This window comes from Protopterus annectens, chromosome 9.part0 (genome assembly GCF_019279795.1).
Source record: "Protopterus annectens isolate FY-2018-M chromosome 9.part0, PAN1.0, whole genome shotgun sequence".
NCBI lineage: Eukaryota > Metazoa > Chordata > Ceratodontiformes > Protopteridae > Protopterus > Protopterus annectens.
Window position 1 is genome coordinate 238,621,313 of NC_056743.1, and position 26,217 is coordinate 238,647,529.

Genomic DNA, 26,217 nt, shown 5'->3' on the forward strand with positions numbered 1-26,217 from the left:
TCTTGTTACTGATATCCTTCTCTTGAAACATAAGTCTATCTCAAACGTTATGGTCCGAAAATGGACATGAAATTGTCTTGACTTTATTTAATTTAGAGGTTAAATCCTTTGTTATGTACACTCTATCTATTCTAGAGTATGTATTATGTCTACAGGAAAAATGTGTAAAGAATAGTGAATCTGGGATAGCATACTCATTTATGTCAACTATATTAAAAGTTTCAACAAACTCAGATAACAACTTTGTTAAAGGTGATCTCTTACGTGTAGTTTTAGTATTTGTGTCAGTTTCTTTTATAATGCAATTGAAATCTCCAGCTATGATTAAATTGCCTTTGGTATATTGTACAATGTCTTCTAAGTGTTGTTTGGCCACTCTAACACCTAGTCCTGGTATCCAATAAATATTCACTAATGTATATATCATTTCATTGATAGATATTGTCACTAGACAAAACATTCCTGAGTTGTCATGGAACGTATTTATGATTTTAGGCATTAAAGTAGTGTTTTTCCACAAAATTACTACTCCCCTTTGCTTCTGATTATAGGTGGAACTTACTAGTATTGTATAATTTTTATTGTTTATTTTATTTATGTCTTCCTGTGTAAGGTATGTTTCCTGTAAAAATACTAGTTGTGCTTCACATAGCTTTAAATATCTATAAAGACTTCCCCTTTTGCAGCTATTATTTAAACCATTTACATTAAGAGATATACATTTTGCAACTGGATTTATATTAGCTTTGCTTTTATCCATATTCATATACTCGTAACAATGTGTAGATGTGTGTACATGAAGAGAATGACTTGTTCTTTCTTCTTCCAACAGTATTACAATAGATTATAGACACCCAATAAAAGTAAATTACAAGATCATAACTGAGAACAATATAAGATAAACAACCACCAAACCCCTCCATGAGAAAAAACATCTCATCCTTGAATGATCAAATCATTCAATCGATCTCTCTAAGTCTGCATTTCAGCATCCTCCTCCGGCCCCGCCATATGGTAGTTTTATAATGAAAAGTATCTTATATATCTTTTAAGTATACATGTATCTGTCTTTACAGATTACTTAAATACAGTCTTTATCTATTTTTAATATTTTATAAAACACTAAGGCAACACAACTATACATAGATTTAATACTTAACTATTTGGTTTTGTTTAAATTGTAAAGGAAAATCTTTTATTTTAATATATCTTTTGTGTAGCAATAACGGTTATGCATCTTAAAAATAATATGCTTGCTGTCTATCTCCCTTATAGTGTGAGTGGCATTCATAGGTATCAAATTTATTGTAATGGTCTACCTATATATATATACATATATATATATACACATATATATATATATATATATATACATATACATACATACACATACACACACATATATATATATATATATATATATATACACACATACATACATACACACATATATTCATACATACATAAAAAAAAAATGTTAAGCAGTATATGCATCAGTTAACCATGCCACAAGTAGATTAAATCAGAAAGTATCCATAACAATGAATATAACGTTACATTTGTATTGCCACTGGCATATTTCATCACTAGTGTACCACATATGTCATATGTCAAATAGCAACTCATACTCCTTATGATATTACAGGATTTATCTGCAGCGTTATAACTGTAAGGTTGGAAAATATGAGAAGCAAAGTAGGCTTTAAATATGCTATAACACAATTGTTTGGTACTTATTACTGTCAACTCTTCTACATACACAGGAAAAGATAACCTTATATGACCATCAACCATTTTCCTTCATTTTTCTCTTCATCCTTCTATTCTCCATTTTTAATAAATATTTGTTTCTATTGTGGCTTCTTTGAATTTAGTGAGGGTACTCGATATCATATTATAGATAATATACAACGTTCAAACAGAGAACATGCCCAATATGAGACATATTCTCAACTCAAGTGGTCCACACCATATATTTACAACACTGCAGTCAGAAATATACTAATGAATATGCAATAACTAGCAGCTTTCAGCATGTGTGTGTCTCTAACAAATACATACCTATAGGATATTAAAAAGAATAGATAGCACGCTCTTGTTTCATAATTAACAAATGCACACAGCCTGGTATTTACTTTCATAGACAGAAATTAGACTTGTTACTTATATGCATATCAGGTACCAACAGCAATATGTTAGTAAATGCCTATGCTATTCAAATCATATTTTAATGCTGATTGATATGAGACGTAGCTGACAATGGCTTTAGCGTTTGTGATGTTATATAATATATATTCAGTATTATAAGTAAAAGTATGTTGCATGTCTATTTGCAATCTAAGGTTCAAGGCTGATCAATTTAGACATACAAGACAATCTCTTTAGCCTTGGTTATATAATGGGAGTTACTGTGTCTCTACACAACCATTCATTTTCAGTGAGGATGTTCAATATTAATATAACTTGCCTTTAATAAAAGCATACTAATAATTCAGCAGTTCGTTCCTATATATATCTATATATATATATATATATATATATATATATATATATATATATATATAAAACAATATCATAAGCAAGCTGAGATTTTTTCTTGCTCATTACTGCTTAATGATTGTGCTACTTGAACAATTTAATATTTACAGAGGATCTTGATAATTAAACAGCAACTCTTTTTTACCCTTAAAATGCCTAATAACACATAGCTACATTCATGAACCTTAATTGACTTACTATCCTTAAGGTTGAGTACACTAGCTGCAGTGTGTTTACAAATATGTTATATAGTTCCAGTCAAGGACTTAAATATATTAAATTTTTATAAAATTAAGTTAAATTATAGTAATTTACGTGGGTGATCTTGAAGACTAGTTTCTTAACTGCAGAGTGAGAGCAGATAGTAACTATTTTTTATATAAAGTAACTATAGATTGATTAACTATTTAAACTAAAACCATATGGATTTTTTGCATTAGTGGCAGTTTTTGCAAGTTTTAAAAGCTAAGAGATGGTCTTTACTTGCTTTAGACTCTGCTGAGACCAGCTCAGATCACCATCTAGTTGGAGCTGAATTACAGAGTCCTGAAGTGGCAGTCCCTGTCATAATATAATTCTTACACCACCACCTACCAGAAAAGTAATAACAGGCTATTGTACCAGAATCCTAGCTAATTCAGACAGGCCTAGGAAAAAGAAGGATTAAGAATGAAACAAAAAAATGCAATCAGCTGTAGAAACAGTAATGATCGTGCATCTAAAAAATGTAGAAAGGAGATGGGGAACTGCATTACATGATGCGGTTTCTAACAGCAGTTCACTAAAACAGTGTCAGATGCAAAAGACAATGTTATAGTCTGTATTCTATAATCTGCTATCAATGGGCAATGTGCTTTACTGCCAAGCCTGACATGCTCATAGGAACATATGCAAAGGGAAGGAGTGTCTGTGACAAACGGGAAATGTAAAATGTTTCTGTGCAAGATAAGTCACAAAAGCAGCACTACGGCATCTAGTTAGATGGAAGGAGACAACATCTTTTGAATATATTCTTCAGTTACATAAACCAAATTAGTTGCTCAACTCCACAAAAATCAAAGCTGAAATACAAATTCAAAGCCTTTGCTGGACAGCAACATACCAAAACCAATATATGTTTTTCAGTTCCCATGGAACGTTGTACATCCAGGCAGAACTTTTAGTTATGTACTTACCATAACGATAGATGTATGCGATCCATCTTGCCTACATTCTAAACTGATGGGCTCGGAGCCGAGAATCGGCTCCGACTCAGCCGGTACACTAGCACAAAGTCTCTGATTGGCTTGGCCAAACCCTATATCCCAGGATGCACTACACCCAAGCCCCCAGATCTTGTTTGCCCACACAAAGTCCCCTTCACATGCACCCAACTCACAGAGATACGTGATCCAGAGAAGAGAATAAGACCTTCAGTGGAAACCCCACAAAGTGTTTCCTCCAAATCCTGCAGGTAGGGGGCCAGAGGGTGGGTACATACGAATGTAGGCGAGATGGATCGCATACATCTATCGTTATGGTAAGTACATAACTAAAAGATGTAAGGCGATCCTATCTCACCTACATTCTAAACTGATGGGACTGCGTCCCTAGCACCTAGATCCTGGGAGGCTCATTGGAAAACACTCCCGAGCACTGTGGAGCCAAATGACGCCCGACTCCTGGACTCCAAGTCTAATTTGTAATGAGCAATAAAAGTGTGTGGAGAAGACCAAGTGGCAGCAGCACAAATTTCATCTACAGACAGTCTGGAGTGGAAAGCTGTTGAAGTTGCCATAGCTCTAGTAGAATGTGCTTTAACTGAAAATGGAAGGGACCTTCCTGTCAATGAATAAATAAAGGATACGCAATCCCTGATCCACCTGGCAATAGTGGCCTTAGTGACTGGTTTGCCAATTTTATTATCTGCAAAGGCAACAAATAATTGATCTGATTTCCTGTCCTGCTGCGTTCTATCCAGATAAAGACGTAGTTGTCTATGCACATCCAACTGATGACATCTGTATTCTGCATTGGTGGAATAGTCAGGAAAGAAGACTGGAAGCTCAACTGAATGCTGAAGAGAAAGAGCAGAAGAAACCTTAGGGAGAAAGGATGGGTTTAATCTCAGGGATACTCTGTCCTTATGGAAAATGAGGTAAGGAGGCTTGGCAGAAAGGGCTTGAAGTTCTGAAACCCTTCTGGCCGAAGTAATAGCTACCAAAAATGCAGTTTTCCATGACAAAATTTTTTTCTCATAAGTTTTTGCTGGTTCGAATGGAGGGGATGTCAAAGCAGCAAGGACCACATTCAAATCCCATGGTAAAACTGGCTGTGATATAGGGGGATGAAGCAACCAAGCTCCTTTAAGAAAGGCCTTACACAATTTGTGACTCATGAGAGAAGGGTCAAAGGCAACATGGTAATTGGAAATCACTGCTAACTGCACTTTCAGCGTAGAAACCACAGAGCCTTGTCTAAAAAGAGAAGCCGAAAAGTCCAATACTGCTGAAACAGGGGCTGTCAGGGGATCAAGGTTATGCCGCTAAGCCCAGAAGCCAAATTTTTTCCATTTGCTAAAATAAATACTCTTGGTAGAGGGCTTATGTGAAGAGGACAGTATCTGAACCACCTCAGGCGAAAACACATGCTGCCTGACTAAGGTTAGAAGTGGAGCAACCAGGCCGCTAGCTTGAGAGTCTGTAGAGACAGATGGGCCTGCCCCGACTGGTGAGTCAGGAGGTCCGGGACTGGGTCTAGGATCCAGGGACCATCCACCGCATACTTCCTCAGGAATGGAAGCCATACTTGACGGGGCCAGAATGGAGCTATCAAGATCATGAAGCTTCCCAGACGGATAGCCTTATGAATCAGTCTGGGCAGTAGAGGAAGTGGAGGGAAGGCATAGAGCAGACCGGAGGGCCACTTGTGAACTAGCACATCCCTGGGTTCTTCCCCTTGGGCAGGAATCAGGGAGAAGTAGTTGTCGCACTTCGCATTCAGTGGACTGGCGAATAGATCGCAGCAAGGCAACCCCCACCGGGCGAAGATCCGATCCGCCACTTGGTTGTTCAGGGACCATTCATGAGGCATCAGAATATCCCTGCTCAGCCTGTCTGCTATAACATTGGATTTCCCAGGAATGTGCATTGCCACTAGGAACCTCTGGGAAGAAATCGCCCATTCCCACACTCTCATGGCTTCTCTGCTAAGGGGGTAAGACCTGGTTCCTCCCTGTTTGTTGAGGTACCAAACCACCGACATATTGTCTGAAAGGATCGCAATTGTCCCCAGTGGGAGAGAGCTGTGAAGTGCCTGCAATGCTAGAAGTACCGCTTTCATTTCCAGGACATTGATATGTAAGCGAGTCTCGTGGTCTTGCCAAGTGCCTTGGACAGTCCTGCCCAGATAATGCCCCCCCCACCCTGTCTGGGAAGCATCCGTGGTGACAGTGGCAATGGGGTAAGGGGGGGTGAAAAGGTCTGCCTAGGTTCAGGTTGGAGGAGAGAAGCCACCAGTGGAGATCCTGCCGACAAGTATCTGTGATTAGAATCGGGTGGGCCAACGGGAGTTCCTGAAAGGACCATTGGCTCGAAAGGAGCCACTGTAGAATTCACATGTGCAGCCTTGCCATCGGAACTAACAAAATAGTGGCCGCCATAGATCCTAAGAGTTGAAGGACTAACCTGGCTGGAGCCTTCCGACGGGGCAATAGCTCCGTGACCTGGTTCTCTAAGGTCCTTATCCTTTCTGTTGGGAGGTAGGCTCGCATTTCTATGGAGTCTAGCTCTGCGCCTATAAAGGCAACATGCTATGATGGCAGCAATACAGACTTTTCCCAGTTGAATGTTATGCCTAGCAATTGACCTAATTCGATGGTGGTAGTCACAGCTTGAGTGAGCAGATACTTGGTGGGAGTGGTGAGGAGCCAGTCGTCTAGATACGGAAACACCTGGAATCCAAGATGCCTCAGGTGAGCCGTTACCACTGCCAGGCACTTGGTAAATACCCTGGGGGTTGTGGTGAGACCAAAGGGCAGGGCTCAAAACTGGTAATGACTGGATCCCAGGCGGAAGCGTAAGTGAGTCCTGGACGCTTTGTCTATCTTGATGTGATAATAGGCGTCCTTGAGATCGATGGAGCACATCCAAACTCCTTTTTCCAGCAATGGGAAAATGGATTGTAGCGTGACCATCCGGAACTTGGACTTCTTCACGAAGCGGTTGAGATGGCAGAGATCCAGAATAGGTCTCAAGTCTCCTGTTTTTTTTGGCACCAAAAATAATCTTGAGTAAGTTCCTAATCCGGTCTGGCCTTCGGGGACTGGTTGTATGACTCCTTTTTCTAGCAGCTTTAACACTTCTGTAGCTGCTTGAACCCTCTGATTGGGTGGCATGTCCGGGATTTTCCTTGGAGGGGAAGGGGGATGAATAAAGGGTATGGTGTAACCTCCGGCAATGATCCGGAGCAACCACTGATCCTGAGTGATGGACTCCCAGGCTTTCAGGTGCCTCAAAAAATGACCCCCGACTGGCTCCTGAGATGCACAGTTGGGCCGTCCCTCAGGGACGTTGGAAGGATGAACCGCAAAAGGATTCGCGGTCTCCTGTGTTGCGGGGGCCTCCGCCGCCTCTAGGGCGACGCCTTCCAGAGTAATTCCCCCCTCCTCTGCCTCTGGAGGGGGGTTCACATTGATGAGCAGGGAAAGACCTTTGCGATTTCTTGAACCACATCTTCCCTCCCCTCTGAGCCTTGGGATAAGGTCTCATGGGAAGAGAAAAATGGGCCCCGATGGCAGACAAGGTCTTGCCCTCCTGCTCACATCTAGTGAGGGTGTCCTTCACCTTGGGTCCAAAGAGTGAGGACCCATCAAAGGGAGCATCTGTGAATGAAGACTTGAACGCCTCCGCAAAGTGACACAAGCGCATCCAAGCCTGCCTCCTCAGGGCTATGCCCAAACTCGCTGCTCTACCCGCCCCCTCGGCCGCATATGAAATGAGCCTCATGGACGAGTTAATGACGGATGAAAGGGTAGATAGCTGGGCATTGACAGACTGAGCTAACGCTTCAGGCACATTACCCGAAAGGGTATCTCCCAACTCCTCCACGAGATCCCTTTGTAGTCTTGTGAAATGGCACAAATAATTCAGTGACCACAAGGTAAAGGTTGCTGAAGATAGGGTACACTTCCCATACCTATCCATGCTCCTAGATTCCTTGTCAGGTGGATGGATAGACATCGAAGCCTCTGCCACATCCTGTTGAGTGGCAGACGCCACCACCATAGCATCTACCGAAACTCCCTTAGTGAGAAACTGCTTATCGGGGGGTGCAGACAAGAATTTATTGGGATGAGTGGGAACAGGCTCCACAGAGTCAGGGTGCTCCCACACTCTTCGACAAATAATGTCCAGTAACTCGTCGAAGGGTGGAGATACCGAGGAGGCGGAGGGCTGGGCTCCGAAGGCCTTAAGGAACACCGACTCTTCCGCAGAAGGGGCTTTGGAAGGCCAGTCGCCTCCTTGTTTCAAGATCTCTAGTATGTCAGAGAACGAGACATCATCAGAGGACGACTTAGGGGACCCTTCCGCATCATCCAGATCGGTGTCTGAGGTGACGGACTCGTCTGGGGAGCCCACGTGTTTCCTCTTGCACATCTTTTTCCTAGGGGTCTCATCAGGCAAGGACTCTGAAGGCCCATCCGAAACTAAGGGACCACACAAGGAGGTATCTTCAGGCCTGGGAGCCCCGCTGTCCGAGGACAGGGGTGCACCAGAGGCTCCAGTCGCCGTGCCCAGGGAAGGAGCTACAGATTCCATAGAAGTGACTAGGGACTTGGCTAGTGCACTCCTCATAGGCTCGAAGGTGGGTCCACCAGAGTCTGTAGAAAGACCCCCCTCTGAGGCCCTGACCAGAGTTGGGCCCCCCTCGCTGAAGCACCAAGAGGGAGACTAGGAGCCGAGGTCAGAAGCCCCAATGACTCCCCCTCAGGCCCGACCGAAGAGCCATGAGTACCAGGACCTGTTGAAAGTATCGAGAAGGTTGGAGCAGAGGTAGGTGCCGATATACTAGCAGCGGGTCTCGGAACCGACTCAACAACTTCCCCAGATTCTGTAAACCCCGGCTCCGACGACCCTAAGGTTGTCGAAGGAGGAAGAGACGGTACAGGCAAGCTGGCTCCGGAGTCGACTGGGCTGGGGCCGACAGCAATTTGGAAAAGACCGGTGACTGTAGGGGCCTCTGGACAACCCTGTCCAGATCTGAATCAGAGAGCTTGGAGGAAATAGAAGGGGCTCGACAAACTGTCTCTATGGGCTCCAATATCACCGTAGGAGTTTGGCTCCGAATCGGCTCCAGCAATATTGGAGCTGAGGCAGACTCAAGGAACACCAAATCCTCCCTTGGAGCCGATGAAGTAGGAGCCGACAAAACTGATCCTGGAGCCGACCCTCTCTCTCTTGGCTCTGAAGCCCTAGGAGCTGAGGGAAGAGATCCCAATTTCGAACCCCTTTCAATCGGCTCCGAAGTCAGTGGAACCAAGGAAGGGGAAGCAGAACTTGGTCTCTCATCTCTCGGCTCCGAGGGCAATGGAGCCGAAGATGAAGACATAGATTTTCCTCTTTTAGCCGGCAGATCCGACGGACTGGTCGGAACCGACAACCTTTTCTTCTTACCACGTGGCTCTGAAGACTGAAGAGCCTCTTCAAAAGAAGGCCTGATTAAGCCTTTTAAAATCAGTTTATTTTTTCTCTCTTGGAGGACCCTGGAGGAAAAGGCATGGCAAACACTGCAAGACTCTTGCAAGTGCTTGGCCCCTAAACAGTAAACACAGATGTCATGGCCATCTGTGATAGACATCTTGTACCTGCACTTGGTACATTTTTTAAAACCAGAAGGCCTATGCTCTTTTCCAGACATTCTGACCAAAAAACACACACTGAAGGAAGGAAATAGAGCTCTAACTTAAACGCTCTAAAGGTAGGGCTAAGGCCCACCAAACACCAGGAATATACCACAGAAATTTTAACTTTAAGCTAAAAAAAACAATACACACTAAGACAACAAGATAGCTATTAAAATAGCTGTTTTGGTTAAATGTTAAGAAAAAGCTCACAAAAAAACCCAAAATTTGACTAAAAAAATAGGGTACTTAGCCACAGCCAACTTGATACCATGTCTTAGTACTAGGAGCGGCAAACGAGATCTGGGGGCTTGGGTGTAGTGCATCCTGGGATATAGGGGTTGGCCCAGCCAATCAGAGACTTTGTGCTAGTGTACCGGCCGAGTTGGAGCCGATTCTCGGCTCCGAGCCCATCAGTTTAGAATGTAGGCGAGATAGGATCGCCTTACATCTGTAGGTTTATTTATGGTTAGCTTTCATTAGAATTTGCATGCATTAACAGAGATGGAAATAACTGCTCATTTCAGAAACAGTGTGTTTGTGGTTCTAGGTTTCAGAGATGTTCTTCAGAACAGATTAGTAAGTTGTGCTTCACTATTTAGAGTACAATTCAGAGATTTTCCAGTAATTTATTGTACAGACTCTAAATGCATGCAATAGATCCATTTTCATTATTAAAGTGAGCAATACAACTATTGCTATTAGGCCAGTAATGAAAAGAATTCCAACATCTGTTACCTATAAAAATACATAGTTGATTTATTTCCACAGAGAATGTCTAAAGAATTATTACAATTATGTTCTGCACATTCTGATTTAGATCATATGCCATTTAAATTACTCACATTCATTTGAAGTAAAAAAATAAATAAATAAAAGACAAACATTCAAGCATTCATTAACTCAGCATCACTCAGAATTAAAGTTTTGTGAATAATGTTTACAAAATAGTGAAGCATTTTTGTCATTAGAAGCCAAACAAGCATAAAGAAGTTGAAATGATAAATTTATACTTGCTCATTCATTGTCAGAAGGCATTAACTAATCATGAAGGATTATTACTAAAACCATATTATTATGTGTTCAAGACACAGATGCCAATAAATTCGCTCTCAAAGTGAATCTTGGCATACGTGTTGAAAACATATTATAAATGGTTAGGGTCAGTGAGACTTGATCAAAATTCTTTGTAGTGCATGGAATTTTATCTACTATGTGTATTACCAGTTACAGGGAAAAAATAGTGCAAAGTGCTTTAGCGGCATTGAAAGCCAATAACGTACTTGAGTGCTCTTGCACAGACATCATGTGCATATTTCCTTTGTTTAAGAATTCTGGGGGGAGACAAAGAAGGAAAGTCAGGGCAGTTTTTAAATACTACTCAAATTTTATTGAATATGTTACTTATAGAATGACTGTAAAGTTCTGCAGACAGAATGTAAATATGAGGCAAGATATTCAGGGATAGCCGAGATGAAAGGAACGTCTCTTGGATGATACCCAACTGTATCTGTAGGGGGTGTGTAACAATAGTTACATACCTCTGAAAAGTCAGGTCTCATGCAACAGCAATGCTATGCAGATTTATCTTTTTTTTTTCGGTTGTGAAAAATCATGGCACTACGCACTACCATAGTTTTAATGGTGGAAGTTTTTTTCATATCACGGTTAAAAATGTTGAAAATCAAAAATGGTGTTTGATAAAATTGTTTAATTTAAATTATATATAAAATATAAAATAATACTTCACATTTCACAACACAGTTTCTTCATTTAGTGGCATTATTTTTCCAGTATGGAAGCAATAACAACAATTTACACTTTGATAATGATGCTATTTTTTTACACACTATACTTTCTTTGTATTTTTTACTTCTTGATATAAGGAGGGTAAAGAAAAGCCACATTGCCAGTCAATAACAACTGCTAAATCACCAATAAATGACAATTATGCAAATTCAAGAGATCTAATATGGTACTAAACTATAGAAACATTGATCATAATGTACAATTATATCACTTTTTTTCTGGCCAAAACACCCACAGAAATAGCTATTATAAAGTCATATGCTGTACAACAGCCATAAAGCAGTCCACTGTGGAATTGCATGAGGAATATGTGGTATATAGAATAAAACTCCAGTTAGGCTGAAAAATCACTAACAGTGAGTTTGTTATTCTACTGGAGGACAATATTTTGTGTGTCATGTGAAAACATTCATTACTCACTCACCAAACCTAATATAACCAAAGCTATATTGCAATGACCTTGGAGATGTGTGACATGTGGTGTAGTACTGAGAATTTTGGTGTCTGAGTTTACCATGTTTGAGATTTTTGCCTCCAACGATATTATATATCCCTTTTTCTGCACTATTACTGACACCACTGACCCCTTCCTCTTATTTACACGGCTACTAAGTGCAACTCTGCTATACCACTGTCCCACCAGTGCTCCCTCACCTTTAACTAACTACTTCCTGATCTCACTGATTGTGTCTGTTGCAGATCCAACTGCTCGGGTGTAGCCCCACTCCATTTGCCTTCACTGTGCTCAGGCTCATTCTACTCTGCTACTCTACCCCCATTCCCACAAATCCCCATGTTCATTTCCTTTATACTCTAGCCTAGTTAACCACATCCCTACTCCCAATCCTAAACTTTGCCCAACCTCCTCCAGTACAGTCCAATCTTCTCTATAGCTCCCCCTGTCTAGCTCTTCATCTTTATACAATCCCCTCACATTCTCCCATCTTCTCCTTCCCCTCCATACACCTATATTCCATTTTCCAGTGAATTTCCTAATCTCTCTACAGCTTTAATTATTTTACCCCTCTCTCTCATAACGATGTCCCAACCCCTTTCAAATACACTCTCCCTCTTTCTCTGTTCCTCTTCCTTATTTATACTAGCACTCTCTACCTCCTATCATAACCGCTTCCTTATGACTATGCAAACATCCAATCTTCCATATCTTTACACTGATATACAAACTTCTATCAACTTTTTCATTGCTCCCTCACTATTCACTAACTGCATAACTAATTTTCACAGAGTAAAAATCCTCCCCCTTATGTCACTACATTATAAAAGTAGACCTAAGTATGCTTCACTCTATCCTCCACAAACTCTAAGATAATTTTACTTCTTACTTTTCTATGCTCAGAAGACATTCACCCTAATCATGGGCCACACCCCAACTCCTCTAAACAAAGCTATAATGACACTAACTACACTTCTCCATCTTCATCTCCTTCTACTCAACTCACCATATCACCTCCTGCTACCTCCATTGACTCCATTAACCTCCCACCTTCCAAAAACATAACTATAATCTCACTCAGTATACAAGGTATCACTAATAAGGTGGGCCACCTTCACTCCCTGATCTCTCAACATACTCCAGGCATTCTTACCCTCTCAGAAATTTGGCTACAACCACAAATCCCTGATATCTTCTGACTTGAACGTCACTCTAAAAAAGGGGGAGGTGTAGCCATTCTATACTCAAATCAACTCTCACTTTACTCTCTACCCACACTCCCTCCTAACTTTTACCCTGGTGAAACTCTTATAAACTGTAAATTTAATAAACACAAACCCCCCCCCCCCTTGCTGCCATTTATATCCCCCTGGAAATAATATTCCTATCCTAGAACAATTTCTTGGTTGGATCTCTGCTAACATCACCAATGAGACCATTATCCTGGGTGATGTTAATATCAACTGGACAACCATAAACTCCTCCTCTCCCCATACATGTATCAACCTCTAAGGCTTCACTCATCTCATTACTTATCCCACTCACTATAATAAACATTCCAACACTGGCACAATTCTTGACTGGATCCTCACCTCCAACCCAAACCTTTACCACAATTCCTGTATTCTTCCAGACTTTCTCAGTGACCACCTTCCCACCCTAATTTATAGAACTTCTCCTCTATTTCACAGACACCACCATCTTAAGGACTGTTGTAAACTCTCTAAATTCAATCCTGATACTTTCAATGATATACTCTCCTCCTTCAACTGGACCTTCTTATACAACCTACCTCTTGATGAAGCCATCTCTAAATTCAATTAAATTTTCCTTAATACTTAAGACGCTTTGGCCCCCATCAAAAAGATACAATTTAAATCTAACTTTTCCCCTTGGCTATCTCAACCCACTCATAACCTCGTGTTACAGAGAGACAAAGCCTGGCAGAACTGGAAAAAAACTAATCTGCCAGACCACCTTCAAATGTATAGAGAACTTAGGAACCTTACCAAGAAACATATTGATAAGGACAAAAGACAATACTATTATAAACCACTAAACAATTCTCACTCTAATCCAAAACTATTTTGGAACAGTAATAAGTTCCTTTACCCTGGTAAGCCAACTACACCTAGTCTCTGTCCAAATATTCTGACCTTGATACAGCCACTCTCCGTAACACTTTCATCAGTTCTATCAAAAATATTACTACAAATAATAATTTTTATCTTTCTTCTAATGAGCCTATTCCCTCCACCCCTACCCCACCTTCTCTCTTAAACCCTCTCCCACTGCAAATATCAAATCACTTCTCTTGAAACTTAAACTTTGCTCTGCCTCCACTGACAACCTACCCCCACAATTCCAAAAAATCACTACTAATGCCACTGCCTATCCCATCTCTTCTTCTTCTTTCGGCTGCTCCCATCAGGGGTCGCCACAGCAGATCAACTGTTTCCATTTCTTCATGTCCTCTGCATCTTGCTCTGTCACACCAACCACCTGCATGTCCTCTCTCACCAAATCCATGAACCTTAGCTTAGGCCTTCCTCTTTTCCTCTTACCTGGCAGCTTCATCCTTAGAATCTTTTTCTCAATATACTCTGCATCCCTCCTCAGCACATATCCAAACCAACATGATCTTGCCTATCTGGCTTGGTCTCCAAACCTTCCAACCTGGGCTGACCCTCTAATATACTTATTCCTAATCCTGTCCATCCTCGTTACACCCAGTGCAAATCTTAACATCTTCAACTCTGCCACGTCAAGCTCTGACTCCTGCCTTTTTGTCAATGCCACTGTCTCCAACCCATACAAACCCATACAACATAGCTGGTCTCACTATCCTCTTGTAGACCTTCCCTTTCACTCTTACTGGTACTCGTCTGTCACAAATCACTCCTGACACTCTTCTCCACCCATTCCACCCTGCCTGTACTCTCTTCTTCACCTTTCTTCCATGCTCACCATTACTCTGAACTGTTGATCCCAAGTATTTAAACTCATCCACCTTTGCCACCTCTACTCCCTGCATCCTCACCATTCCTCTATCCTCCCTCTCATTCACACACATATATTCTGTCTTAGTCCTGCTGACCTTCATTCCTCTTCTCTCTAGAGCATATCTCCACCTCTCCAGGGTCTCCTCCACCTGTTCCCTACTCTCACTACAGATCACAATGTCATCTGCAAACATCATAGACCATGGGGACACCTGTCTGATCTCGTCTATCAACTTGTCCATTACCATAGCAAATAAGAAAGGGCTCAGAGCTGATCCTTGATGTAATCCCACCTCCACCTTAAACACATCCGTCACTCCCACCGCAGACCTCACCGCTGTCAAACTACCCTCATACATATCCTGTACCACTCTTACATACTTCTCTAACACTCCCGACTTCCTCATACAATACCACAACTCCTCTCTATGCACCCTGTCATATGCCTTCTCTAAATCCACAAAGACACAATGCAACTCCTTCTGACATTCTCTGTACTTCTCCATCAACACTCTCAAAGCAAACATCGCATCTGTAGTGCTCTTTCCCGGCATGAAGCCATACTGCTGATCACTAATCATCACCTCCCTTCTTAACCTAGCTTCCACTACTCTTTCCCATAACTTCATGCTGTGACTGATCAATTTAATCCCTCTGTAGTTACTACAGCTCTGCACATCACCCTTATTCTTAAAAATTGGCACCGAAACACTGCCTATCCCATCTCCATTCTCATAAACCAATCCATTCTTTAAAATAATGTGCCCAAAATTTGGAAGAAATTCTAGGTTATCCCCCTTCATAAAGGCGGAAACTCCACAGACCCTTCCAATTATTGTCCCATTGCTATCCTATCCCCCCTCTTGAAAATAATGGAAAAATGTATACATAAACAAATACTTGAACATCTTATACAGGAAAACCTCCTAAATCCCACATAACATGGTTTTTGTCCCCATCATAGCACTGCCACTACTCTCATTACATTCACTCAGACCATTGCCAAAGCTTGTGATGAAAACAAACTGGTCTCTTCCCTCTTCCTCGATTTATCAAAAGCTTTCAACATGGTCTCTCACAATCTGCTTCTATCTAAACTTAAAAACTTTAATCTCTCTGAATCTACTATACTCTAGTCCTCTGGCTACCTCTCATAGATTTCAGTCTGTCCACTCTCTATTAGCTTCCTTCCCCTTCCTTCCCGTTCATATTGACATACCCCAAAGTTCCATACTAGGGCTCCTACTATTTGACATTGTTACAAATAATCTCTATACATCTTGCCCGAACTCTTCTCTAATCCAGCATGCAGATGATTCTACTATCATATCTTGCTCCAATAATCGCCCCCACCTTCTGTTCTTACACAAGACTCACTCCTGTCTGTGGAAAAATGGCTAGCCAACAATGAACTCTTAAAGCCAAAAGAAACAAAACTTCTTATCTTCCTCCCCAAATCTCTACAGCATTGTAAAAACCCCTTTTTAGTCTCATCCCTTAACAATACTATTATCTCTGTAGAAACCCATACTAAACTCCTTGGCATTGTTATCGACGATTAACTTAAATTTGACACTCATCTTCTACAAGCTATCAAAAAATGCACCAAAAACTAGGACTATTATATAGGAATAAGAAATACCTGATGGACACAAAACAGTCTCTAGCTTAAGCTTTTCTGCTGCCTACCCTATTCTATGCTGCACCTATTCTGACTAATCTCCAGTCTAATCTCATGGGCAAACGTGAATCCACCTATAATAAAATAGCTAGATTTGCTGCCAATTTACTCTACCAAACCCATCACTGTACTGCCCTAAAACTTCTGTCATGGCCAGAAGTCCAAAACCAACTCGTACTTCCTCAACTCCACCTCACACACTCTCTACTAGCTAATCACTCCCTCTGCCCTGCTCTCTCTACCCTGATCTCTCCCTATACCCCCAAATTATGTCTTTGCAATGCAGACCAACATCTCCTGGAAGTCTATAAGCCCACAAAGCTAATAGGTAAACTTCTGTATAGTCATTCTGTAGCTTGCACCTGGAATAAACTCCCCAGAGACCTTAGATCCATCATAAACAGTCTCAGTTAAAAAAAAAAAAAAACACTAAAAGATTACATGCTTAATACATGGACCTGCCCCTGCCCTATTCCTACCCGACATATTCCTCTTCAATGTCCTTTCTCCCTTATCTCTGTTCATATAATGTTACATTAACCACACCCAATTGTCAAATTCTATAAATAAATCATTTTTCTCTCCGTTCTTATATTTATAAGGGAGTTGTCACCCTACTACTTAACTGTTTGATTACCTGCAAATGTTGTAATTGTGGTATTACTCCCTGTGTTAATGCTACTGTTTTACTTTTTGTGCTAATAAGTTTTGATTTGCTTATTTGTTAAGCTCTGTATCTGCATTTGTACTTGTATAAGTATTATACATTGTATATGTCTGGAGCTTTCTCCTTGGGTCTCTGCTGGAAATGGGATTCTTGTCCACTCAGACTAACCCGGTTAACAAATGCCAAATAAATAAATAAATAAATATATGTACATCTCCCACACACACTGTTTTATGCGGTTTTAGTAATAAATGGTTGTCAGATATAATGAGACAATTCTAACACTGTGTCAGGATACTCATCTCAGTCAGTCTGTATCGGGCAAACATACTTTTTAATGCACAGGGTGATGCTCACACCATGGTGTTTTTCACATTTACCCAAGAAATTTCTGCCTGGGTATATCACCAATAGACAAAATTGAGGACACCCTGAAGTTTCATTTTTTTATGACCCCCACACCTTCTTGGCAACCAAAAACAGAAGTTATGTATTTACCATAATGCTGGATCCTTTCATTCACATCTGTACAATAAGACTTGTGTCTTACTGAGACACCTGTTAGATACAACTGACCAGCATTAGTGCTGCAGCCTCAAGCCCCCTTGAGAATTTTCTTCCCATCATTCTATAGAGGCCAGGATTCCCTCAGACTGAGTTTGATGCCCCAGACAAAGATCCTATTGTGACATGTAACAATGAATGCAAATCCTTTGGGTCCTACAAGTGAAAATAGAAAGGGGGACAGAGGGGGCATTATCATATCGATGGACATGAATGATGGGATCCAGCTTTATGGTAAGTACATAACTTTCATATTCCATTCATTCAGTCTGTCTGATTCAACTTATGGGTCAGAATCCCAAAATATTTGAACACGGGTGGCATCATGACAGGAGACTCTTAATGACAGAGCCTGCAAAGGAAGTCCTAGTCTAGGAAATGGAATCAAATTTGTAGTGCTTATTGAAAGTGTGCATGGATCACAGTGCTGCAGCTGCAAAAATTTCATATATTGAGGAACAGCTACATAAAGGTGCAGAGGTAGCCACCGCTGTTGTGGAATGCAGCTTAGATTTGCCAGGCAAGGGGCAATTATGCATAGCATATACGTAAGAAATGCATGATGAAAACCACCTAGAATGAGTAACTCTAGAGATGCTGTAATTCAGTTTATTAATTACAAAGGAAATGTAAAGCTGTGACTCTTTTTAAAGGATTTGGGTCTAGAAGATAAAACTGCAGCTGTGTATGCACATCCAAGGTATGGAGAGTGTAATCTCCTTTGCTAGAATAGTTTGGAAAAAACACTGGTAAATGAATGGGCTGCACCATGGGTTCTTCAGAATCCATGCTGAGAAGAAAGGGTGGGTTTGTATGCAGACACAATGTTGTCTTTGTGGAAGATTAAATAAGGCACTACTGAAGAGAGTACTTGAAGCTCAGACACCCTCTTCAGAAGTTATGGCCACTAGAAACAATATCTTCCATTAAAGACATTTTATTGGGTTGTACATGCTGGTTCAAATGAAGGTTTTTTTGTCAAGACCTCTAGCATAAAATTCAGAAACCAAGGAGGAAATGGCTCCCTAATTAGAGGCCTTAGAAGTTTTAAGAGCTTGTACAAAGCCATGGATTGACCCTGTTGACAAACGTAAAAATTAGAGATAGCTGCTAACTGTAACTTAATGGTAAAGATGCTAGAGACTGAATCAAACATATGTACGTGAAGATGGAGATGCTAGAGATTGAATCAAACATATGTATGTGAATATGGAGATGCTAGAGACTGAATCAAACATATGTACATGAAGATGGAGATGCTAGAGACTGAATCAAACATATGTATGTGAAGATGGAGATGCTAGAGACTGAATCAAACATACGTACGTGAAGATGGAGATGCTAGAGACTGAATCAAACATATGTACATGAAGATGGAGATGCTAGAGACTGAATCAGACATATGTATGTGAAGATGGAGATGCTAGAGACTGAATCAAACATATGTATGTGAAGATGGAGATGCTAGAGACTGAATCAAACATATGTATGTGAAGATGGAGATGCTAGAGACTGAATCAAACATATGTACATGAAGATGGAGATGCTAGAGACTGAATCAAACATATGTACGTGAAGATAGAGATGCTAGAGACTGAATCAAACATATGTATATGAAGATGGAGATGCTAGAGACTGAATCAAACATATGTACATGAAGATGGAGATGCTAGAGACTGAATCAAACATATGTATGTGAAGATGGAGATGCTAGAGACTGAATCAAACATATGTACGTGAAGATGGAGATGCTAGAGACTGAATCAAACATATGTGTGTGAAGATGGAGATGCTAGAGACTGAATCAAACATATGTACGTGAAGATGGAGATGCTAGAGACTGAATCAAACATATGTATGTGAAGATGGAGATGTTAGAGACTGAATCAAACATATGTACGTGAAGATGGAGACCATCAAGAACAGGGGCTGAAAAGGGGTCAATACCTTGTGAAGAAGCTCAAATAACAAATTGTTTCCACTTTCCACGATAGAGGTTGTGTGTTGATTTTTTCTGCTAAGTCAACAAAATTCTCACCACATCAAATGAAAAGACTGGATTGCTAGCCATCACTAGAACTGGAGAAGCCAAGTGATTAATTTGAGGCTGAGGAAGTCAACATGAGTCTTCCCAAAGGGGTATGAAAGTGGATCCTGTATTGGATCTAATATCCAGAGGGATTCCCTAAAGTGAAGCCTGAGAAGAAGGAAACAGATTTTATTGTTCTAAAAGGGGGCAATGAAAATTCATTGGATAGTTTTTCTGCAAATACTGGAAATCAGGGGTAAGGATGGAAAGACATGAAGCAGTCTGGAGGCCATTGTTTATCTAGGACATCATTCAGTAACTGCCCACTGTGGAAGCATCATGGCAAAACACTCACACACTTGGTGTTGGCTGCGGAAGCAAATACATTGCTGCAATGATAGCCCAAGCGGTGGAAGGTCTGTTCTACCACAGATGGATTGAGATGCATTCGGCAATCCTCATTGCTTCCTTCTTCATCGCTTCCTGGCATAAGAGATATGATATGATTTCTTCTTATTTGCTGATGTGTGCTAAACCACTGACATGCTGTCTGTTTGGCTAGTGGTCACCTGAGAGGAACACAGTTTTGAAGCTCCTACAATGCTAGATGAACTGTCTGCATCTCTATGGCATTGATGTGAAGATTAGCCTTGTCTGAGGTTCATAAACCTTGGAACATCCTCCACCTGTAATGTCCCCCCATCCACCCCAGGAAGGTAGCATCCATGGTAACTACTATTTATGGAGGAATGAACAAAATCAGATTCTTGCCACCCCTGTAAATGCTGCCTGCAAATATTGGTTAAAATGATCTGAGCTGATAGGGAATGCAGAAGCTGAGACAAATGGACTTATATAAGCCACTGTGTTATTCTCATGTGATCGTAAGATAGCAAGTGAACTGGGTCATCATTACGGATGATTCCATCAAGCCAAAAACCTTCAGGACTAGGGCATCTGCTGTGGTCAGGGTTGCCAGATTTCCGACTGGTCTGGTAGGGACAAAAAAAAAAAAAAGGGTTTTCACACTGAGGACCAAAAAAAAAAAACCAAAAGGGTCTTTAAACATGGAGCTACTTCTGTTTAATATGGAAAATCAGGCAGTTCCACATTAAACACAAGTAGCTCCATGTTTACCGACTTTTGACTGGCCCGTATGCCGGTATACAAGCCAATCAAAAAACTTGCAAACCGGAGCTGTGTTTAATGCGGAACTGCCTGATATTCCGCATTAAGCACAAGCATCTTCGTGTTTAGCGATTTTTGATTGGCCCGTATGACGATATACGAGACAATCAAAAAACTCGCAAAATGGAGCTGTGTTTAATGTGGAACTGCCTGATATTCCGCATTAAGCACAAGCATCTTCGTGTTTAGCGATTTTTGATTGGCCCGTATGACGGTATACGAGCCAATCACAAAACTCGCAAAATGGAGCTGTGTTTAATGCGGAACTGCCTGATGTTCTGCATTAAACAGAAGCAGCTCCGTGTTTAGCAAATTTTAATTGGCCCGTATGCCTGTATACTGGCCAATCAAAAAAAAAAAAAAAAGTGGAGGGCTGTTTCACCAGGATTTAAACTGGCAGTGCGGGACTCGGGATTGGGCTAGTGATCCTGGGACAATCCCGCTCAAATAGGGACATCTGGCAACCCTAGTTGTGGATTTTGCCAGGAGGAGACTTTGGACAGCTAGGAAAGAACTATAAGTGGCTGTGTCCAGCTGGACATCCAATGAAATTAATTATTTGGGTTTGATAAAGAAATAAATTCTAATAATTTCTGGAGATTCCCATGGACATACACAGCCTGAGTAGATAGTCTCTGCTTTGATCAAAGGCTCTACTTTTGTTGGAGTAGCTTGAAGACAGTTGTCCAGAGAGAGGGAGAATATGAATGCCTAAAGACATAGATGGGCTGCGATGACTACTAAAGCACTTGGCAAACACCTGTGGGATGATACTGATGGGTAAGGCACTGAACTGAAAGTGGCTAGCTCCCAGATGGACATGTAGGTATCTCTAGGGCACGTTTGCTGTTTTGACATGGGGGTAAGCGTCCTGAAGATCCAATGAGCACATGCAGTCATTTGCCCTGAGGCAAGGTAGAATCAAAAACACCATGATCATTCTGAACTGGGTCTTTTTGACATAACTGTTACAGTGACTCAGGTCCATTAATGGCTTGATGTCTTGATTTTTCTTTGGAACCAAAAATAATCTTAAATAAAATCATGATCCTATATGGTCTGGATGGCTCTTTTGTGTAGCATAGAAATAATCTCTATTTTTTTTCTTCCTGTTGGGGTGGAACATCTTGGAGTTGCCCTTTCTTCTTTGGAGGTGGTAAAAAATGGGGTATAGAACAGCTTCTGGGTATTATCCCTTTATCCATGTGTCCTGAGTGATGGCCATTCATACAAAAGATAAGAGGGATAAATGAAAATTAACCAGATTGGCTCCAGAGGGAAGGAGCCAGACAGCCCCAGGGACCTTTGGGGACAGTTGTTGTAAAATAATCCACGGTATTCTTGGTTGTGCGGACTTCCTCAGCTTCTGGGCCTGTTTCAATTAAAAAGGCCATTTTTGTCTCACTTTGAATCTTTACAGTATGATAATATCCATGTACTTGAAATTCACATAATCCAATGACAGGGGTGTCTTATGTTAATGTATATATAATTTCTGTATTAACTGTATTAAACAGTATTAAAATGTGGAATAAGCAAGAGTACAATCTCTCCCCTTTGGAAATAAAACTAATCGCTTAGTGTCTTTTACTGAAGGAGAAGCATCTTGAAAGAAGGTTGACTGGCTTTTTAGACTGTACGCTTTTCTCATGTCCAGGCAATGCCACCAGTTAGGCAGAAGAACTGAATTCTTTAAAGACCTAAGCTTATCTTCCAACAGAGATTTGCACCTTAACTTTGAAAACTAAATACTTCAATCATAGTGGGAATTTGAGTTTAACTCCATTTCCAGTGGTTGCATAAGAAAACACAATCTGGCTATATAACTGTGACTCCTGAAATGCTTTTAAAGGTTTGTCTTATGAGTATTAAAGAAATAAAAAGATCTGTATGTCATTAGCAGGCATTGTATTAATATATTCTGATATGGAATGCAAATGCAGTACAGTATAATACGGACACTAAAACAAAACATACAGGGGAAGGCAACTTGATCAAACAAAATGCTACATGCCCTAGGGCGCACTGCTCAAACATATCATGTTTTCTGGAATGTATGAGCTTCTTTTTTCAGATTTAATGGGCATAGGTCCTGTTATGTCTGCCTTTGTCATGACTCTGCCAAAGTCTATTTTCTCAACCAATTAATTCTGAAAGAAATAATTATATGGATGCACTATTGTGGTGATGTGTGGTAATAATTCAGATTTCTAGTTTTACATCCTTTTTTATGTTTTTCCCATCTGTGCCTCATTTCTCTGGTAATATTTCTTTTGTGCTGACTTTGGTCTCTTTATTACTCCATAGATGGAGGACCGGTATTTAGAAATAACTTTAATAGTAGGCTCCCACAACACACAAGGATTCAAACTCCACACTTCAAAGAAATCCAAAGGAAATTGTTTCCATGCAGATAACATCAGTGCTTGACATTTCTACAACTATGTACAGATAAATATATGTACACTCTCATAATATAAAGGCATTCACAATTAACACACTGTAATGTCCATAAAGTCTGACATTATGATGAAATTATCCATATTTGAAAATTGCAAGCTTTCACCTTTGCCATTTTTCAGGCCTGCCTGCTTTCCGGAATGCATGCAGCTTTCTTTTGAATGGACTCCTTTACTTTTCTCCTTTCCTCTGCACAGTTCTTTAAGGACCGTATAAGTCCCCCTGATTATCCATCTGTCTACCTATCTAGCTATATCTATTTAAGCATATGGCATATCTGGTATATGTGCATACACACACACAAACATATATACATAAATGCATGATTGTCATTTACTCTGTGGAATTGGCAGTTTGTCAGCAGAGTAAAGTGCTTGAGAAATTGATCTGAATTTCTGATCATCGAGTGTTTCAGATGTTGAAAGAAGGAAGATTAAGTGTGGCTGGTAAGGTAAATGTGGATGTTGGATTTTAATGCTGAAACATTCAGATACACCAAATGTTTCAGCATTTGGGCTGGCAGTATGTCCATTAGGATTAGAGTAAGGGTTAGGTAAGTGGCTGGATTTACTGTTAAGCATGGGTGCTGCTGTATTTGGTGTGTGTCTGCCTGCCTTGTGTAGTGGTACTGTTACAGAGAGGCTTTTTCTACGATAAGGTATGAATTTGGAGTTGGGGAAGTTTCAATGTTAGGATTAGCACATATTAATAAACTGCTGCAATAGGGCATACCTAATGTAATCTTCAAAAAAGTATTAATAGCACAGCAGCATGCATCATAATTACAGCATATAGTGAGGGCACACTATGGGCAACAAATGCCATAAAATGAAATAGCTGCATCAAGATGATGGCACAGAAATATAATAACCTATTGTACATCTGTGCTATATATGCTGTAACCACTTTAGCAGAGAAGGCTAAAGTAAAACAAGAAAGAGCAGGTGAACATTTACATTCAGGCAACTTGATTCAACACAGAAGGTAATACTCTAGCTATTACCAGCTGGCAGAGGTGCAAGACCTAACACAAGAATGTTGCAGCATATGTAGAAATATTTGTGGCAGGCCATGGCATGCAGTAATACAGCATAACGCAATCTGAAGGTGAAACGTGAACGTGGTTAGTTTCCAGAAATGAATGCATTGAAAGAGCAAAGCGATGCAAGCTGATATTTTATTCATTCATAAATTAATGAAAAATGGCTAGATGTGTTCCTTAGATAATTGTTTTTGCACAAGTACAAAAACATAAATTTGAGTTGCATATCTAGTCACTTTACCATCAATCTTTGATTTATGAATGAATAAAAAATAACGTATTATTTACCCCTCACTATTCTCTTAACAGTTTTTGAATACTGAGGAATGTTTGGATTTCTCAGAAGAAAAATAGCTGTAATAAATATACCTAGATGCAAACTTCAAAAAAAGTAACAAGAAAACCAACTACTACAAAAACACAGTGGCGCTGAAAGGTAGTACATATCTGTGTGTATTTACTGAACCAAAAAAGGTAATATGCTTTGCCTTAATCCTTTAAAATTTTAGAGAATGTGTGTCGGAATCAGAATTTGTCTGAAGAAATATTTAAGAAAATGACTTATTGTTCTGTTTTGCAGCCTTTACATAATTAGTGAAACATCTGCTTTCTGGTGTTATGTAAGAGAACCTGATTTATACGAATGCATGCTTTATAATGAGTCACATTAATTATTCTCTGAAACTTGGCTCCTGCAGCTGTTTGTAACTAAAAAAGTGCATTTTCTTCTACAGGCAATTTGCAAAGCAAGAATAAATTTGCATAAGTTGTAGTTTCATCATCACCATAGTCATCCTCATCATCACAGGTCATTATTATTTTCATCATATACATAAATGATACAGATGTAAGAAGGGGTGATTTACCTGGGAAGGTGAAGTGTACTTCCTGGCCTGAGGAGTCCACATCCTGTGCAAAGAATCTAAAGAGTTTTCATTTAACACCTGGGATTTTCGACCTGTATAACGACCTTTCAACTCAACGTCTTCATAGGGATTCTCCTTAGGGGAATCTGTAAATTGTTTTGATAAAAAGAAAAAGAAATGAGCCTTAAGGGTGATGCAAAATCCTAGCACAAGAATGTAGCAGTTTACAGGATGGCTTAGAGTTCTATCTGAATATGATAATATTTGGAGCATAAATTCCATTAAAAGACCAGATGAGTTTTTACATTGGTACGTCTTTACTAGAATAGCATGTCAGATGTTTGTCCATAAACTAGAACTTTAATATTTTGTCAATAAGTAAATAAATAAAGGTTCATAGGTTCATAGGTAGATACTAGGCTATTGGCCCTAGGACCTATATAAGCCTAGCCAAAAAGGTACCCTGGCTTTCGCCACCCAAGAAAATTATTTTCCTGTGCCCCTGTCAAGCAGAGCCACAGAAGTGATCCCCGGGGTGAATTTCCTATTTCCCATCCAATCATCAAGATTTTTCTTGAAGAGTGCTAATGAAGAGCTCTGTTTGACACAGATAGGTAGTCTGTTCCAGAGTATGGGAAGTCTCTGGGACAGGAATCTATCCCTCCAGCATGTTCTGTTTATTGTGGTGACAAGGTTTAGGTCCCTAGAGCATGTAGCTCGGATGGATTGGGATTTCTTTAAGTGGAGCATGTCCAACAGCTCTGGGTTTGACATAGCTTTGCATGTTAGGCAGAGATCGCCTGCGAGTAGACGATACGCGATGGAGTAAAGCTGGAGTTTTTTGAGACGGTCGGCATAGGGCATCTGTTTGAAGCCAGTAATCCTCTTCGTCAGGTATTTCTGCGGCCTTTCCAGTTGTTGTAGATGTCTTGTGAGGTACACACCAAAAGGGGTGTTGTACTCTATAATGGGTCTAATGAGTGATTAGTAGAGTGGAACAATGACCTCTTTTTTTCTGGATGAGAAACCTTTTGTGA

The 26,217-nt window shown here is 40.4% G+C and overlaps 1 protein-coding gene across 4 annotated transcripts in view; it reads right to left on the reverse strand.

Moving 5' to 3' along the window:
- The window catches only part of DENND2B (DENN domain containing 2B), a 1,438,653-nt gene that overhangs the window by 459,499 nt on the left and 952,937 nt on the right, over positions 1-26,217 (reverse strand). For all 4 annotated transcript variants that reach the window (XM_044082814.1, XM_044082812.1, XM_044082813.1 and 1 more), the window contains one exon: positions 25,181-25,326. In XM_044082814.1, coding sequence (XP_043938749.1) covers positions 25,181-25,326 — 146 coding nt within the window. The remainder of the gene's footprint in view (positions 1-25,180; positions 25,327-26,217) is intronic.